Consider the following 17,839-nt stretch of genomic DNA (forward strand, 5'->3'; position numbering starts at 1 on the left):
AAGCCACCCAGCCTGTGGTATTCTGTCATAGTAGCCTAAATAAACTAAGTAGATTTTGGTACCAGTTTTCGGAAACCAGCTTTGACAGTGTTCTCTATTCTTTGGGACTAGATTTAACCTTCTTGTGTTCTTCTTCTTCTTATTTTGAGACAGGGTCTCACTCTGTCACCCAGGCTGGAGTACAGTGGTGCCATCTTGGCTCACTGCAACTTCTGCCTCCTGGGCTCAAGTGAGCCTCTCATTTCAGCCTCCTGGGTGGCTGGGACTACAGATGTGTGCCATCATACCCTGCTAATTTTTGTATTTTTTGTAGAAATGGAGTTTCACTATGTTGCCCAGGTTGGGCTCAAGTAATCTGCCCACCTCAGGCTCCGAGAGTGCTGTGATTACAGGAATGAGGCCACCGCACCTGGCTATTTCTTTTCTGAAAAAGAATTTTAAGACCCTATTCAATCCAGGCTTCTTTTTATCACAGATCAAGATTTGATTTTCAATTTTCTCCTTCAACCTTTCCAGTTCCCTAAAACTACAGACTTTCTTGCTTTTAATCCTCTTAGCTTACTAGTTCTTGGCCTATGCAGAAATGCAACTTCTCCTCTTACACAGTATACTTATTCAATATTATTACTGCTACTGTTCATACTTTTCTTAGTTAATAATGCTAATATGTACTGTCTTTCCCAGTGGTATTTCTATTTTAAACTCTGCTATAACTGTGGAGTAAAACTTTGGGCTCTCAAGAGGATTTCAAATCTCAGCTGTCTGCCTGGGGACTTTAAAATATAACCATTTTTTAAAAAATTATAAAAATTTCCAACACAAAGTAGAATATATTCATTACACAGATTCAACATACAGGATTTTTGTCACATTTCCTTAATTGATTCCTTTTCTTGCTTCTCTGCTGAATATTTCAGAGCAAATCTATCACGTCATTTAAAAACTCTATGAAGCACAATATACCTCTCTTAAAAGGGAGGAGGGACCATGTTCTTATATAATCAAAATGCAATTAGCTCATATAATAGAATTAACAATAATTCTTTTGTTTGGGGACCTCTGAAGTGAAACAAATCATACAGAATTTTAATACCATCAAAACGTTAGCACTGTAAGAACAGCAACATATTATGCAGTTTTAAACTGTAGTCTAGTATGTTCAGAAACGCAGGGTGCTGACCCCCCATCCAACTGAAGCTGAGCTCAGGAATGCCTAAGACAACTCACAAAAATACACAGCATCAAGATCAGTCTTTGTACATTATTTTAATGAAAAACACATGGCTGTGTACAAATACACAGATCTCAAATTGTAACATTGAAACACAAAATGCAGTAAAGTGGCTGTATAAGTTTTCTTCGCTGAGACAGACCTTCTGGTGACTTCTGGTGAATCTAGACATTTATGACTATTAATATATAATAAGCAAGAGAAATACAGATTTTCTAACCTCATGATTAGTAAATTCATTTGAAAATGAATGAAGGTATCAGAGTCATCAAAAGGGGAAACAGTTGGTAAGTTCGATGGCCCTGCCTACACTGTATAATGTAAGACACACAATAAGAGCTATAAGAAACTACAGTTAAATGTTAGAAGTAAAGGCAATATCGCTTTCTCAGACTTCTCCCAGTGATTATATACCTGATATATAAACATCTTCAAATGTAAAATAGTTCAATAACACAATGACACTTTGCCAGTGTATTAATCTGATATATATTTTGAACTGGAATGATCTATAAAGAAAGAAATAAGAAACCCTAAAAAGAAATCATTAGTTCCAAGTCAAATTATGTTAATGGTCTATAGGAAAAAGTGCGGGCAGGAAACATTGGCTACATGCCAATTTTTATTTCAAAGAGTAATGTTGCACAAATAATAGTCATCATTGTCTTACACAACAAAAAGTCCTAAAATTAATCTCACAAACCTAAATGAGCTGAACATGGAGTAACAAAGTCAAAGCCAGTATTATCATCTGCACATTAATTTGATAAATCACACTACATCTTTAAAAAAAAACACTGCATCCGCTGCTGCGCAGAAGTGATAACTACTTTTCAGTACGTAAATGAAATATCATTATACAGCTCTCTCTCTTTTATTTTTTTTCCTGGAAAGATGTATACCAGGGAAACACAACAGAATTTGTTACTTGTTAAATCCCACAAAAGCTACAAGGGAGCTGAGAGTTGATAACACTTAAGGACAGTAAAAGGCTGCACTTTTAATATTTTTAATACCCACTGATGGGCTTTGTGTCAATATTTTTTAAAATGCTTTTTATTTACAATAGATAAAACAGCAAGGAAATATAATATTATATCATATCCCTGCACAGAGACACTATATTTGTATAAATGAATCACTAGTAAAAGAGTTATTTCTTGTTTCAAATGAAGTCTTATCTAGGTATTAATTAGGCTGTAATCTAAATGTTGATGGCGTCTATTTTCAACTCCCAAAATAAACAGAAAGAGCTCATGTATCAAGATTAATTTTCTTTGGCCGCAATGGATACCATTTTCTCTGGGGGCAGTCTTTAGTTTGCTTTCTTTTCAGTACCACGTCAGAGGTTTTCCTGGAAGCAGTCTCTGTTGGTGTGGTTTCTATCTGTGTTATAAAGTTCTCAGGTTTAGCATCTGGTTTCCTATAACAACTGGAAAAGACTTCTTGGTGAATCCTCTGGAGGTGGATAACAGGCTGCATCCTGAGAACTTGGGAAAATCCCTCGCCTTTTTCAATTAATGCAGGCAAGGACTTCAAACAAACAAATAGTAATATTCAACATTAATCTCAGGCTGAAACACAGACAAAGATGGACACAATACTCTAATTTTTTTTTTTTTTTTTTTTTGAGAAGTCTTGCTTTGTTGCCCAGGTTGGAGGGCAGTGGTGCGATCTCAGCTCACTGCAATCTCCACCTCCCAGGTTCAAGCGATTCACCTGCCTCAAACTCAGCCTCCCAAGTAGTTGGGACTACAGGTGTGCACCACCACACTTGGCTAATTTTTGTATTTTTAGTAGACGTGGACTTTCACCATGTTGGCCAGGCTGGTCTTGAACTCCTGACCTCAGGTGTTCTGACTGTCTTGGCCTCCCAAAGTGCTTGGATTACAGGCATAAGCCACTGTGCCCTTGCCAAATTAGGTTTTAAATGCTGGATCGTAGGTTACTTATGTGGGCAACCTGCTTAGCCTTTCTGTGCCTCAGCTTCCTCATCTACAGAAGAAATAACAGTATCTGTCTCACAGGATGTAAGGATTACATGAGGCAATACCAATTATTCAATACATTTTAGCTGGTATTATTATCCAAAACTGTTTGGTGAACTGCTAACACCCAGAACACAAAAATATAATCAAACTTTAAAGAAGTCAGGTATATTACCTGGCACACAGTAGGCACCTGATAAATGGTAGCTATTCTGAATGTGACTGTTGCTTAATACACTCATTAAAGATTTAAAAGACCGCTGAGAATCCCTGTTACAGCAGATTTAAAAACATGAATGTTGAATGCAAATACCTAGCCATACATTTTGTTCATTTTATAATTTTTGAGCACATAGCTTTTACCTTCATGGCTTCATTGATCTCCTTTGCTACTGTTTCCCCTCTGCATTTCAAATTTTCCATATGAGGGGCTGCAAAAAAATTGCCAAACAGTATATTAGGTTTTTATCTAATAGCAAATCATGAAAGGCATATAGATGCTATCTGGACAAAAATCTGCTAGGACGATTCACCTCAGCTTAATCTTTCTTAGAGTGAGACCATTATAATAATAGAGTAAAACTAAAAGTTATAAGCATAAGATGGCAGACAAAATTCTATTGTGAGTAGTCATAACACTGTGTGCCCCTAAAAGACAGTTTAATATTCATTCTATGCATTACCTACCACTATGTTTAACATCTTTGAGCACTATCATCACATTTTAAAATAAATATAACCTAATACTTTTTATATTACTCTGAATTTTATAAAAGTAACATATATTTGATCTTAGAATATACAATCACACTGCATTGAGATCATGCCTAGACGGAATTAATCTGGAACAGATTATCAGTAATATTACTTTCTCTTTCCTTACTTCCTAATACATATTTTCTTCTTCCAATCTTTGTTATAAATGTTTATAGTTATTCCATAAGAGAACTGCATATTCAATGATACAGAGGGTAAAAATCTTACTAAAACTCCAAACAAAACTGAAAATAAGAAAAAATCATTCCATTATGAAATGATCTATGAATTAGTTTTTAGAAGAGTAGTTCTCATTAGAAATTTCTTAGAGTCAAAGCAAGTATATAACTACATCAGGAGGGTCACAGTTCTGGGCTAGAAGAGAATGGTCAATGAGCCAGGCAAAATATTTCTTTCATAACTGCTCTTTTTCTTTTCTGACTTGTCTTAGGTTCATCTTTAAAAAGTGAGAACACATTCAGAAAAATGGAAATGAACCACAAAAACAGCTTACTGAAAGACGGCACTCAAAGGAGACAGACAATGGAAACAGGATAATCTCAGAAAAGGATTTTTTTTTTTGGTATCAGAAATTTTCTTGGCAATTTGGTGAAACCTATGAACACCTTCTCAGAAAAATTTTTTAATGTATTTGTTTTTTAAATTGAGGTATAATTTATATACAGTGAAATGTATAGACAGTAAGTTCAGCATTCAATTGACAAGTGTATACCAAGACACAGGACATTTTCCTCACCCCAGAAAGTTCTCTTGTGCCCCATTCCCCATCAATTTTCTCCATAAGAAGCAACCATTTATCTGACTTTAATCACTATATATTACTTTTGCTTATTCTAAAATTTCAGAATGTTTTAAAATAAAATTTAAAATGTAAGTAGAAAATTGTGATAGGTAATACATGTGCTTCTTTATTGATGATTTAAATAACAAAATTGATGGCATAATGATTGCCATAATATAAAAACAATGAGTGTAAACAACAGTGTGAGGTATCTACAACAACAGAAAATGAAAATATCTGTGGCTTTAAGTAACAGAAAGAAAGTTAGTGATACTGATAACATCACCACTATTACCTACATTCAAAATGGAAGGAAATGCTAAATTTCAGTTTGAGGCTAGTAAAAATAAAAATGTACTTTTTTTCCTATACAAGTTCACAGGAGGGTTCTAAGGACCCTTGCCTTGGAATATCATAATTTCTATTATTTACGATTTGAGGAGATTCTCCAAAAGTACTCAGGCGCATAACAATTGTTAAATTTTCTCTGTGGTATGGCAAATAAATAATTCATCCTTTGGTTCTCCTGTGGCAATATGGATTCTACCCAGGCCCACACTTACTCTCTCTTCAAGCTTGCACACCTGTGTAGGAGCTATCCATTCAACGAACATTTATGATGTATCTTCCATGGGCTAGGCTTATGGCATGGTTTGGATCTGTGTCCCCACCCAATCTCATGTCGAATAGTAATCCCAATGTTAGAGGTGGGGCCTGGTGGGAGGTGATTGCATCACGGGGCGATTTCCCCCTTGGTACTGTGTTATGATAGTCAATGAGTTCTCGTGAGAGCTGGTTGTTTAAAAGTGTGTGGCACCTCACCCCCAAAGCAGCTTCCTCCTGTTCCATCCATGTGAGGTGTTAGCTCTGCCTTTGCCTTCTGCCATGACTATAAGTTTCCTGAGGCCTCCCAAGAAGCTAAGCAGACGCCAGCATCATGCTTCCTGTACAGCCTGCAAAACTGTGAGCCAATTAAACCTCTTTTCTTTATAAATTACTCAGTCTCCGATATTTCTTTACAGCAGTGTGAGAACAGACTAATACAGCTGAGCAGTAGGTACTTATAATAAGTAAAAATGGTCCCTGCCCCTCAAGGAACATTCAGTTTAGAAGAGACAAACACACAGAAACACACAGGAAGTTCTTCAAAATTAGCTCAAACTTTTCCTGGGTAGTCTCATGTTTCCATGATCTCGGTTAACACATACCTCACTTCCTGCCTGTATGGACCCTGCCTTGCTACAGGCTCCCACTGGATCCTGCACAGTTCTAGTACAATGCCTGGAAGACATCATTGCACTAATTTGTTTAGAATAAATTTCTCAACCCTATCAGACCCAACCCAACACCACCCCCCACTTCAGAACATATTTTGTAAAGATCCCATTACTATTCTAAAGCAAAATTCATAGGTAATATTTCTACACATATAAATATAAATGAAATAATATTCATCAAAATATGTACTTAATATGTTTAAATATGCTCAGACCCAATTATACCAGAAAACATAATGAAGTACTCTCAGACTTGGGCCTACTTATAGTGAGTAAGCTTGGACTTAAGAAAATTTACATTTGAAGTCATTCTATACAGAAAACAGAAGACCAGAAGTATGGATGGAACTTGAATAAAACTTAATGTTACATAAGAAATAACAGATTAGATTTGAATATTAGAGGAAGAAAAACTGAAACAAAGATAACATACCAAGACAAAGTACTGACTGTTGAAATGGTGAAAATTAGGATGTACATTATTTCTACAAATGAGATGGCCTTATTAAAAGTGCAGTGTCAAAATTATCCTCTATAACATGAAAAAGTGCAAGATTAAAGTCTAACAGAAAACATATCTCCTGCTTCAAAATTCTCATAATTTAGACTATAGCCAACATTAAGTTAATGTATATTAACTTAAAAAGACTTCAGAGATCATACTGTTGAAAGGTGATGAGAAATAGAGGATGGATTAGGCAAAAATATTAATACAAGAAACTATAGAGATGATATGTGGCTGACCTCTGTAGTTAATCTGAGTAAGACTCAAGACAGGCAATTCAAAACTATAATTAGAATACTTTAAACATTTTAAATCTTCACATAATTTCTTATCATTGTGGTACAAAAATATAATTTTTAATATTTAGCTTGACAATAGCAAATATACCTAAACCACTTTTGCTTTAAAAAAAATGAGATCCCTGTATTTTGTGTGCTTCTGTTAATTCAGTAACATCTGTTTCTAGTCCTAAGAAAAGGACTCTCAAACTTTGTTACATATTTTCCATCAGCTTTGCTGCTTTTGCAATAACTAAATACTGCATTTAATTAAAATCCCTTTTAATTAAAATTGTCAGAAATGCTCTAAGTAATTCAATGTCATTAGGAAAAAAGAGGTATGAAAGTCAATTGAATCTAAAACATTTACTAATTAAATGCAGCTCTAGCTGCAAAGATTTTTGTTTACTTTGTGTTTTATTTTTCTTTTTTTTTTTGAGACAGAGTCTCCCTCTGTCGCCAGCGGGGAGTGCAGTGGTGTGATCTCAGCTCATTGCAACCTCCGCCTCCCAGGTTCAAGCGATTCTCCTGCCTCAGCCTCCCGAGTAGCTGGGACTACAGGCACGCACCACCACGCCCAGCTAATTTTTGTATTTTTAGAAGAGACAGGGTTTCACCATGTTAGCCAGAATGGTCTCGATCTCTTGACCTCATGATCCGCCCGCCTCGGACTACCAAAGTGCTGGGATTACAGGCGTGAACCACAGCATCTGGCCTATTTGTTTTTTTTTTTTTTAGCTCAATTTTCCCTTCCTCCACATGTTCATTAACAGGTTCCATGTCTACTTCAAATTCATGTGTCTCTTACTCTTAAATACCTTGTACATACAATCTTTAAATATAATCACCCTATCTTAAAAATAGCGTGCATAGGAGTGACAGCATCAAAAATGGTGGCACAGGAGATTCCAAAGGCCCATCCCTCCACAGAAAAAAGCTGGCAAAATCTGTCACAATCAACTTTATCAAAAATCTGGAAAACAGTCAAGGGTTTTCACCAATCAAGAGAATGTTTAATCAAGGCAAGAGCAAGTGAAATCTGATAGGAGAACTTGGTGTATTTTAATTTACCCTTGCCCCATTCCCTTCTTCCTGGCTCGGTGGCAATAATTCTCAGAGTGGGTTACTGGTGCTGGAGATAACAGAGTAGACTCTGCTCTCAAAGAATTGTTTTGTTTTGACCTGGTGAGTGGCTCTTTGGAAGGACTAATGTAAAAGGCTTGCCTTTATTTCACCTGATTTGGAACTCTCTCAGGTGGCAAAGTGGCTACTTGGAGGTTATCTGTTAAAAACATTGAAAGGTAATGAACCAGCAGATGCAGCATGGAGCACAGGAAATCAGCTGGGACAAACAAACTGCTTGCTGAAAAGCTCCAAACAAGCAGGATGGGAAGGCAAAGGCAGTTATGAACTGCCTGGCTGAGAGCTGAAGGCATATCCCAACATACACCTACAGAGTTTAATGTTTTGTTTTGCTCCAGGCATTTAAGGAAATCTCTGACAAATCACTAGCTGACCACTAAGCTAATGGAATGGAGACTTCAGTGACTACAAACAACAAAAAACATAATATTTCCAAAAAAGGTTTAGAAAAGTCACTAAACAACAACTCACAACAAGCAGCAACAACAAATCCTGGGAAGATGGAATAATCTCATTTCTAGACTTACCATATTCAAATATTTAAAATGTGCAGTTTTCAACAAAAAATTATGAGGCATGCAAAAATACAAGAAAGTATGGTCCATTCACAGGAAAAAAAGGAAATGAACAAACTGTCACTGAGGAGGTTCAGACACTGGACTGACTAGACAGACAAAGACTTTCCATCAACTATCTTAAATATGCTCAAAGAACTAAGAAATCCTAAATAATGATGTGTCTCACTAAACAGAGAATACCAATGGCAGACAGAAATTATAAAAAGGAACAAAAAAAATTCTGGAGCTAAAAAGTATAATAACTGAAATGAAAAACTCAGAGGGGAGATGGGGAATGTTCAACAACAGATCTGGGCAGGCAGAAGAATCAGGGAACTTGAAGGTACGCCAAATGAAGTCTAAGAGATCTGTGGGCACCATCAAGCCCATCAATACATGCATAACAAGGCCGGGTACCACAGCTCATGCCTGTAATCCCAGCACTTTGGAAGGCCAAGGCAGCCGGATCACATGAGGTCAGGAGTTCGAGACCAGCCTGGCCATGGTGAAACCCTGTCTCTACTAAAAATACAAAAATTAGCTGGGCGTGGTGGTACATGCCTATAGTCCCAGCTACTCTGGAGGCTGAGGCAGGAGAACTGCTTGAGCCCGGGAGGCCGAGGTTGCAGTGAGCCAAGATTGCGTCATTGCACTCCAGCCTGGACAACAGAGTGAGACTCCATCTCAAAACAAACAAACAAACAATATATACATATATGCATATGCATAACAAGAGTTTCAGAAGGGGAAAAGAAGAGACGGGGCAGAAAAAATATTTGAAGAGATAATGGCCAGTAACTTCCCAAATTTGATAATATATGCATTTACACATTCAAGAAACTCAACAAACTCCAAGCAGAAAAACTCAAGGAGAGTCACATCAAGACACATAATAATCAAACTGCTGAAAGCCAAAGACAGAATCCTGAAAGCAACAACAGAGAAGTGATTCATTACATGTAAGACATCCTCAATTAGATTAACAGTCAATGTCTCATCACAAACTATGAAGAACAGAGCAGCAGGAGGATATGGTTAAAGTGCTGAAAGACTTTTAAAAAATCTGTCCACCAAGAATTCACTATCTGCCAAAAATATCCTTCAAAAATGAAGGTGAAATTAAGACATTTCCAGATAAAAATTAAAGGAATTGTCTGGGCATGGCGGCTCATGCCTGTAACCCCAGCACTTTGAGAGGCTGAGGTGGGCAGATCACTTGAGCCCAGGAGTTCCAGACCAACCTGGGCAACACGGCGAAACCCCATGTCTACCAAAAATACAAAAAAAATCAGCTGGGCATGGTGGCGCAGGCCTGTAGTCCCAGCTACTCAGGAGACTGAGGTGGGTGGATCACCTGAGCCCAGGGAGGTTGAGGCTGCAGCGAGCTATGATGGCGCCATTGCGCTCTAGCCTGGGTGACAGAGAAAAACCCCGTCTCAAACAAAACAAAACAAAACAAAAAACTTAAGGGAGTTCATAATTAGTACACCTGCACTAAAAAAGTGCTAACAGTGTGTCAGGCTGAAATGAAAGGATGCTAGACAGCACCTTGAAGCCACACGAAGAAATAAAGAATACCAATAAAGGTAACTACATAAGTAAATATAAAAGTTAGCATTACTGTATTTTTTGCTTGTGACTTCTCCTTTTTTTCTACATAATTTAAAAGACAAATGCATAAAACAACAATTACAAATCTACATTCATGGATATATAATGTATAAAGATGAAATTTGTGATGATGACAACATAAAGCGGGAGAAACAGAGCTGTATAGAAGCAGAAGTTCTATACAGTATTAAAACTAAAGTGGTACTAATTCAAACTACATTGTTATAAATTTCAGATGCAAATTGTAATCCCCAAGGAAACCACTAAAAAAACCCTAAGAATATACAGAAAATAATAAAAGTGGCACACTTCAAAAAGCTCAATTAAACAAAATAGAAGACAGTAATGGAGGAATTATGGAAGTAAAAAAGTACAGAAAACAAATACCAAAATGGCAAAAGTCCTTCCTTATCAGTAAGTGTAAATAGATTAAACTTTCCAATTAAAGACCAAAGTTGGCAAATGGATACGAAAGACATGATTCCAACTATATTCTGTCTATAACTCACTTTAGATCCAAAGACAAACATAGAGTGAAAATGAAAAAATAAACTAAGATGCTCCATGCCAAAGGTAACCAATATCACACAAAACAGGCTGTAAGTAAAAAATTGTTACAAGAGACAATATACTGATGAAAGGGCCAATCCATCTAGAAGATCTAACAATTATAAACATCTACCTGACAACAGAGCCCCTAAATATACAAGCATACCTCATTTTATTGCACTTCACAGATACTGCATTTTTTACAAATTAAAGGTTTGTGCAACCCTGTGTCATGCAAGTCTTATCAGCACCATTTTTCCAATAGCATGTGCTCATTTCATGTCTCTGTGTCACATTTTGATAATTCTCACAATACTGCAAACTTTTTCATTATAATATCTGTTATGGTGATATGTGATCTTCAATGTTACTACTGTAATTGTTTTGGGGTGTCAGCTACATAGCAGAATGGCACCTGTATGACAGCAAACTTCATCAACAAATATGTGTGTTCCGACTGTTCCACTTACCAGTTGTTCTTCGACCTCTCTCTCTCTCTCTCTCTCTCTCTCTCTCTCTCTCTCTCCCCCCCCCCCCCTTGGGCCTCCCTATGTCTTGGGATATAACAGTATCAAAGTTAGAACAATTAACCCTACAATGGCCTCTAAGTGTTTGAGTGAAATGAAGAGTACAGGTTTCTCAACTTAAAAGCTAGAATGATTAAGTTTAGTTAGGAAGACATGTTGGAAGCCAAGACAGGCTGAAAGCTAGCCCTCTTGTGCCAATTAGCCAAGTGGTGAATGCAAAGTAAAAGTTCTTGAAAGAAATTCAAAAGTCCTAGGGCCCTTGTGAATTAGGCTAAATTGACTCTGCTTGTGTGCTATAAATTGAACAAAAAAAAAAGCCTAGATGACAGCACACTTGTTTACAGCATGGTTTACCGAATATTTTAAGCCCATTGTTGAAACCTACTGCTCAGAAAAACAGATTCCTTTCAAAATATTACTGCTCATTGACAATGTACCTGGTCACTCAACAGCTCTGATGAAGATGGACAAGGAGGTGAATGTTTTCATGCTTGTTAACAAAATATCCATTCTGTAGCCCATGGATCAAGGAGTAATTTAGACTTACAAGCCTTCTTATTTAAGAAATACCCTTCATAAAGCTGTAGCTGCCATAGATCATGATTCTTCTGATGGATCTGGGCAAAGCAAATTGAAAACCTGGAAAAAATTCACCATCTTAGATCCCATTAAGAACATTCATGATTCCTGAAAGGAGGTCAAACTACTGACATTAACAGGAGTTTGAAAGAAGTTGATTCCACTTTGGGAGGCCGAGACGGGCGGATCACAAGGTCAGGAGATCGAGACCATCCTGGCTAACACGGTGAAACCCCGTCTCTACTAAAAAAAAAAAAAATACAAAAAACTAGCCGGGCGAGGTGGCGGGCGCCTGTAGTCCCAGCTACTCGGGAGGCTGAGGCAGGAGAATGGCATGAACCCGGGAGGCGGAGCTTGCAGTGAGCTGAGATCTGGCCACTGCACTCCAGCTTGGGTGACAGAGCGAGACTCCGTCTCAAAAAAAAAAAAGAAAGAAGTTGATTCTATGGATGACTTCGAGTTGAAGACTTCAGTGGTGGAAATAACTGCAGATGTCGTGAAAACAGCAAGAGAACTAGAATTAGAAAGTGGAGTCTAAAGGGGTGGCTAAACTGTTGCAAGCTCATGATAAAATCTGAACAAATAAGGAGTTACTTCTTATGGATGAGCAAAGAAAGTAGTTTCTTAAGATGGAATCTACTCCATCTGAAGATGCCATGAACATTGCTGAAATGACAACAAAGGATTTAAAACATTATATAAACTTAGTTGATAAAATAGTGGCAGAGTCTGAGAGGACTGACTCCAGATTTGAAAGAAGTTCTACTGTGGGTACAAATGCTATCAAATGGTATCACATCCTACAGAGAAATCTTTCATGAAGGGAAGAGTCAATTGATGTGGCAAACTTCATTGCTGTCTTATAAGAAACTGCTTAGATGAGTTGCACAACTTTATGAATGTGCTGCCAATGAATCATACAGTTCAAAATGGTTAAAATGGTAAATCTTATGTGTACTTTGCCACTGCCACAACAAAAAATAAGTATCCATATGTGTGGCAGTTAGCCTTCAAGATGGCCCCTGTGGCCAGGTTGCGGCGGCCTAGGCCTGTAATCCCAACACTTTGGGAGGCTGAGGTGGGTGGATCACTTGAGCCAGAAGTTCAAGACCAGCCTGGCCAACATGGCACAACTCCATCTCTACTAAAAACACAAAAATTAGCCAGGCATGGTGGTGCGTGCCTGTAGTACCAGCTATGAGGGAGGCTGAAGCACAAGAATCACTGGAACCCAGGAGGTAGAGGTTGCAGTGAGCTGAGATCGCACTGCACTCCAGCCTGGGTGACAGAGCAAAAAAAAAGATGGCCCCCAGTGATCTCTGCCTTGTGCAGGGTATTTATGCCTCCTTGTGCAGTCCTCTCCCACAGTGTACTAGGTCGGCCTGCATGACCAGTAACTAACAGCTCAAGTAATAGTAAATCACTTCCAAGATTAAGTTATAAAAAAGACTACAACTTCTGTCTTGGGTATTCATTCATTCATTCATTCTCTATGCCTTTCAGATCATTCATCCTGAGTGAAGTAGGCTGACACGTTACAAGAAGTTTATGGAAAGGCCCATGTTGTAAGAACTAAAGTCTCTAACAACCAGCCAGGGCTGTACTGCCAACAACTATGTGAGTGAGTTTGAAAGTGGATTTCCTACAGTCCCAGGTGAGCCTTGAGAGATAACTGCAGCTTCAGATGACATCTTGACTACAACCTTGTGAGAGCCCTATGCTAGCACTACCCAGCTAAGCTGCTATCAGATTAATGACCCTCAGAAACAGCAAGAGATAACACATTTATTGTTTTAAGCAGCTCAACTTTGGGATAATTTGTTAGGCAGCAATAGATAACTAATACAACATGAGAGCAATATATTTTCAAAGGAATAAATTTAGGCCTATCTTAGGTAGAAATAAAACTCTTAGTGAGATTTATTTTCTTTTTTCTTTTTTTGAGACAGGGTCTCACTCTGTCACCCAGGTTGGAGTGCAGTGGTGCGATCTCGGCTCACTGCAACCTTCGCCTCCTGGTTCAAGTAATTGTCATGTCTCAGCCTCCTGAGTACCTGGGACTACAGGTGCATGCCACCATGCCTGGCTAATTTTTGTATTTTTTGGTAGAAATGGGGTTTCACCATGTTGGTCAGGCTGGTCTCAAACTCCCGACCCCAAGTGATCCTCCCACCTTGGCCTCCCAAAGTGCTGGGATTACAGGTATGAGCCACTGTGACCAGCCTTACTTTCAAATAATATATGATTGTAGATAAATACTATAATTCCTTCACTTTAATGTGATTTATATCATCTTCTTGCAGTTTCAAATATATCTAATGATATGATAACATCTGTTAAACTTTTACTTATCACTGATTGAATATTATGTAATATAATAACACTATAAAGTGTTGTTAGGGATATGGAACAACTGTAACTATCATACGTGCTGTTAGAAGTATAAATTGAAATAACCACTTCAGAAAACTTTTTAGTAGTAGCTATAAAAGCCAAACATATGCCTACATGTGACCCCAAAATTCTATTTCTAGATATATATCTATGAGAGATGAGTATAAATGTGGTATAAGGATGTTCATAGTAGCTTTATTCATATAGCCAAAATCTGTAAACAAACCAAGTGACAACAGAAGAGATAAATTGTCTATAGACGCACAATGGAATACTACACAACAATAAAAAAGAACTTCTACTACACTCAAAATGTGGATGAATCTCATAGAAATAACACCGATTTAAAGAAGGTAACACAAGAATGCATACTGTATGATTCCATTTACATGTCGTTCAAGAAAAGACAAAAATCTATGATGATGTAAGTCAGAATAGTGGTTATACCTGGTAGAAATGGTATAATTACTAAAAAGGAGTATGGGCAACATTTTGGGGTACTGGAAACGTTATACAGGGTATCCATAAGGCTGGAGAACAGGATAAATATGTGTTAGTTACATTTTCAAATAATATGCTCAATATCTTTTTCTTCAACCTCAATATATTTTGCAAGTAAAATACTTCTAAATTTAAAGCAATGGCCCCAATTGTGAATATTTTTAAAAATACAATAAACACACTGTTTTCTTTATGCTTCCAGGTTTTTTGGACACTCTGAATTGTATTTATTGTATACATGAAAACACAATAGGCACAGTATTTAAAAAATATAACCAATATACTGTTTAAAAATAAGTTTGTCCTGTATTTTCCAACTACACAGATACTCTATTTCTAGATCATGGTGGCAGTTACATTTGCGTAGGTGTATGCATGTATATAAATTCATAAAACTGTACATTATGTGTTATACTGCAATATATGTGCACACACACAAATAATGAACAAAATATTTCTTAACATTTAATATGAAAAGTTATCTTTTATGAATAGGGTAAGGTAAAATATTCTTCTTCATTGTTATTACATTGTTTACATTACAAACTTTACAAAATAATCCATCACTTAAGGGATTCTGGGTTTTTTTTGTTTTATTTTTTTGAGACAGGGTCTCCATCTGTCACCCAGGCTGGAGTGCAGTGATGTGATCACTGCTCAATGCAGCCTCAAGCTCCTGGGCTCAAGCGTCTCACTCTGTCACCCAGGCCGGAGTGCAGTGGCACAATCATAGCTCACTGCAGTCTCAAACTCCTGGACTCAAGCAATCCTCTTGCCTTAGCCTCCCAAAGTGATGGGATTACAGGCGTGAGCCACTATGCCCAGCCTATGCTTTATTTGTTAATTAACAGCACTGATAACTATATTCACTGATTTGTGAAGCCTCTCATTAGGATTCTTAGAGACTAAGGGCTATCAATGACCAATATAAAGAATTCCTAAAATATCTCATGCTACCTTAAAAAGAAAGTTGTCTATAAACTCACATTGCTGAACAACAGCTGTTTTCTATCGGTTGTACAAGCAATGACAATGTAAAAAGTGCTGAGTAGTTTGGGTTTGTGTGTAAAATGGAATTAGGTCCTAGGCTGAATAATTATAAACATATTTTAACACATGAATGTCTAGTGAGATATTCTAAAGTTGTGCTGGACATATGAGACATCTAGTATGCCTGGCCCCTGACTACAAAGTGCCAGCTACACTTTCTCATTAATATGGCAACCAAAAACTTTCTTTCACTTTTTCAAAGGGTCCACTAGAGGGCAGTACTAACTCCAGTGAGAACCCTGGCGTTCTTATTTATCTTCCAGAACTCCCTTGGGAACAGGAACCTCGTTCTTTTAATCTTAGAATCCCTAATGTTGAACACAGTGCCTGACGTGTATAGTAGGTGTTCAATAGTCGTGATGGACCAAGGCTATGAGAGAGGGTGCCATGGAGGCACAAAGGAGGGGGAGATCAATCTAACAAGGGAACTGAAGGGAGAAGGAAATCTTCATAGGTGATGTAAGAAAACTGCCTTAATAGAGGATTTGGTGCTAGGTGAGCTGGGGGTCCGTTGGAGTAGGAGGTGGGTGGTAGAGGAAGTGCTACATCAAAGACAAGAGAATAAATCAAGAAAGAGGAGAAACCAGGAAACCAGGAAACACGATTCAAAACATGAGAGAAGGAAGGGAAATTCCCAGGATGATGATGAAAGGAACAGGCAGGATAAAAGTTTTGCACCAGGCCTAGACAGCAGCCAGTCCAGACTGCAATAGGAAGATGGAGGGCTCCCAGAGAAGCATCTCCAAGGAAAAGAAAAAGTTTAAAAATGGATTTGAGAGATAACCTTAAGTATTTGCCATATTGAGATGAATTTTACAGTTCTGTTAGACACAACAGAAAACAAAGCAAATAGAAAAATACCTGTAATCCCAGCACTTTGGGAGGCAGAGGCAGGTAAATCACCTGAGGTCAGGAGTTCGAGACCAGCCTGGCTAAACCCCGTCTCTACCAAAAATACAAAAAATTAGCCGGGCATGGTGGCGGGCGCCTGTAATCCCAGCTACTAGGGAGGCTGAGGCGAGAGGATAGCTTGAACCGGAGAGGTGGAGGTTGCAGTGAGCCGAGATTGCATCACTGCGCTCCAGCTGGGAGCAAGACTCTGTCTCAAAGGAAAAAAATAATAATAAAGCAATTATTGTTCCAAAAGGTGTAGAAAGCTATTCAAGAAAGAATACACTCATAGTAATAATTATCTGACTCAGGAACAAAATAATAATAATTACCTGACTCAGATTGAAGAACACTTATACAGTCATAACAATGTAAATATGAAATACTACTGATTTTTTTTACAAGAGTGAGAGATTATAAGTGAAGCTACTGAGTATAGATTATTCATTTGAGAAACTTAGTTATAAAAGGAAGAAGGGTACAAGGAAGAAAAACACAATGGCATGAAAGCTTTCCCTACCTGTTCCATGGACAGCCCATTCCTATAGTAGTATGGGCTGACATACATTCTTAATCAATCTTACCCAATTTTAGCAACTCTGGGAGGCAAGTGGATTTCATCAGCCTCCTTTTGTAGATAAAGAAACAGAAGCTGAGAAATGTATCTAGACTTGAATAAGAACTCACATCTCCCTCCTAGAATCCAAAGCACACACTCTTCTACATTCTATAACTTTCTAAAATATTGCTTTGTCAGCAATTATACTGTCCTCACAAGAATGTAAGTTAACTAACGGTAAAGTTAGCTTCAACATAATGAAAATCTCTCGAAATAAAAATAGTTGTGCCTGGTAAAGAATTAAAACATTAAAACTCTAGAACAATTATAGAGTTAAATGTTTTAACTGTTAACTTTATGGTATCTTTTTTTCTTTTTAGTTGAATGAATTAAGTCCTTTGCATTTAAAACTAAGTAGCACCAATAATTTTATTAATAAAACCATTTTTTTAAGACAAAAGAAGGAAAACACACACAACTAAAAATGGTCACTAAATATATTAATATATTGTCTGTAAATGCATGAAAAAGCCATTTTCCAACAATATCTGCTTAGGAAATTTCAAAATATATATACTTTTCACTCCTTCACTCAAGATTATTCTAAATGATTTTTTTCACATTTTGCAACTAGTAAGAGC

At 37.4% G+C, this 17,839-nt stretch overlaps 1 protein-coding gene across 1 annotated transcript in view; it reads right to left on the bottom strand.

Moving 5' to 3' along the window:
- Nucleotides 1-1,250: 1,250 nt before the first annotated feature.
- Nucleotides 1,251-17,839, bottom strand: part of NSL1 (NSL1 component of MIS12 kinetochore complex) — a 44,722-nt gene continuing 28,133 nt past the window's right edge. Inside the window, exons 5-6 of the mRNA XM_033195571.1 lie at nucleotides 3,583-3,650; nucleotides 1,251-2,764 (exon numbers count right to left, since the gene is read on the bottom strand). Of these exons, the coding sequence (XP_033051462.1) occupies nucleotides 2,486-2,764; nucleotides 3,583-3,650 (347 nt within the window). The 3' untranslated portion in view covers nucleotides 1,251-2,485. The remainder of the gene's footprint in view (nucleotides 2,765-3,582; nucleotides 3,651-17,839) is intronic.

Source organism: Trachypithecus francoisi, unplaced genomic scaffold (genome assembly GCF_009764315.1).
Source record: "Trachypithecus francoisi isolate TF-2019V2 unplaced genomic scaffold, Tfra_2.0 Lachesis_group5, whole genome shotgun sequence".
NCBI classification, from domain to species: Eukaryota; Metazoa; Chordata; class Mammalia; order Primates; family Cercopithecidae; genus Trachypithecus; species Trachypithecus francoisi.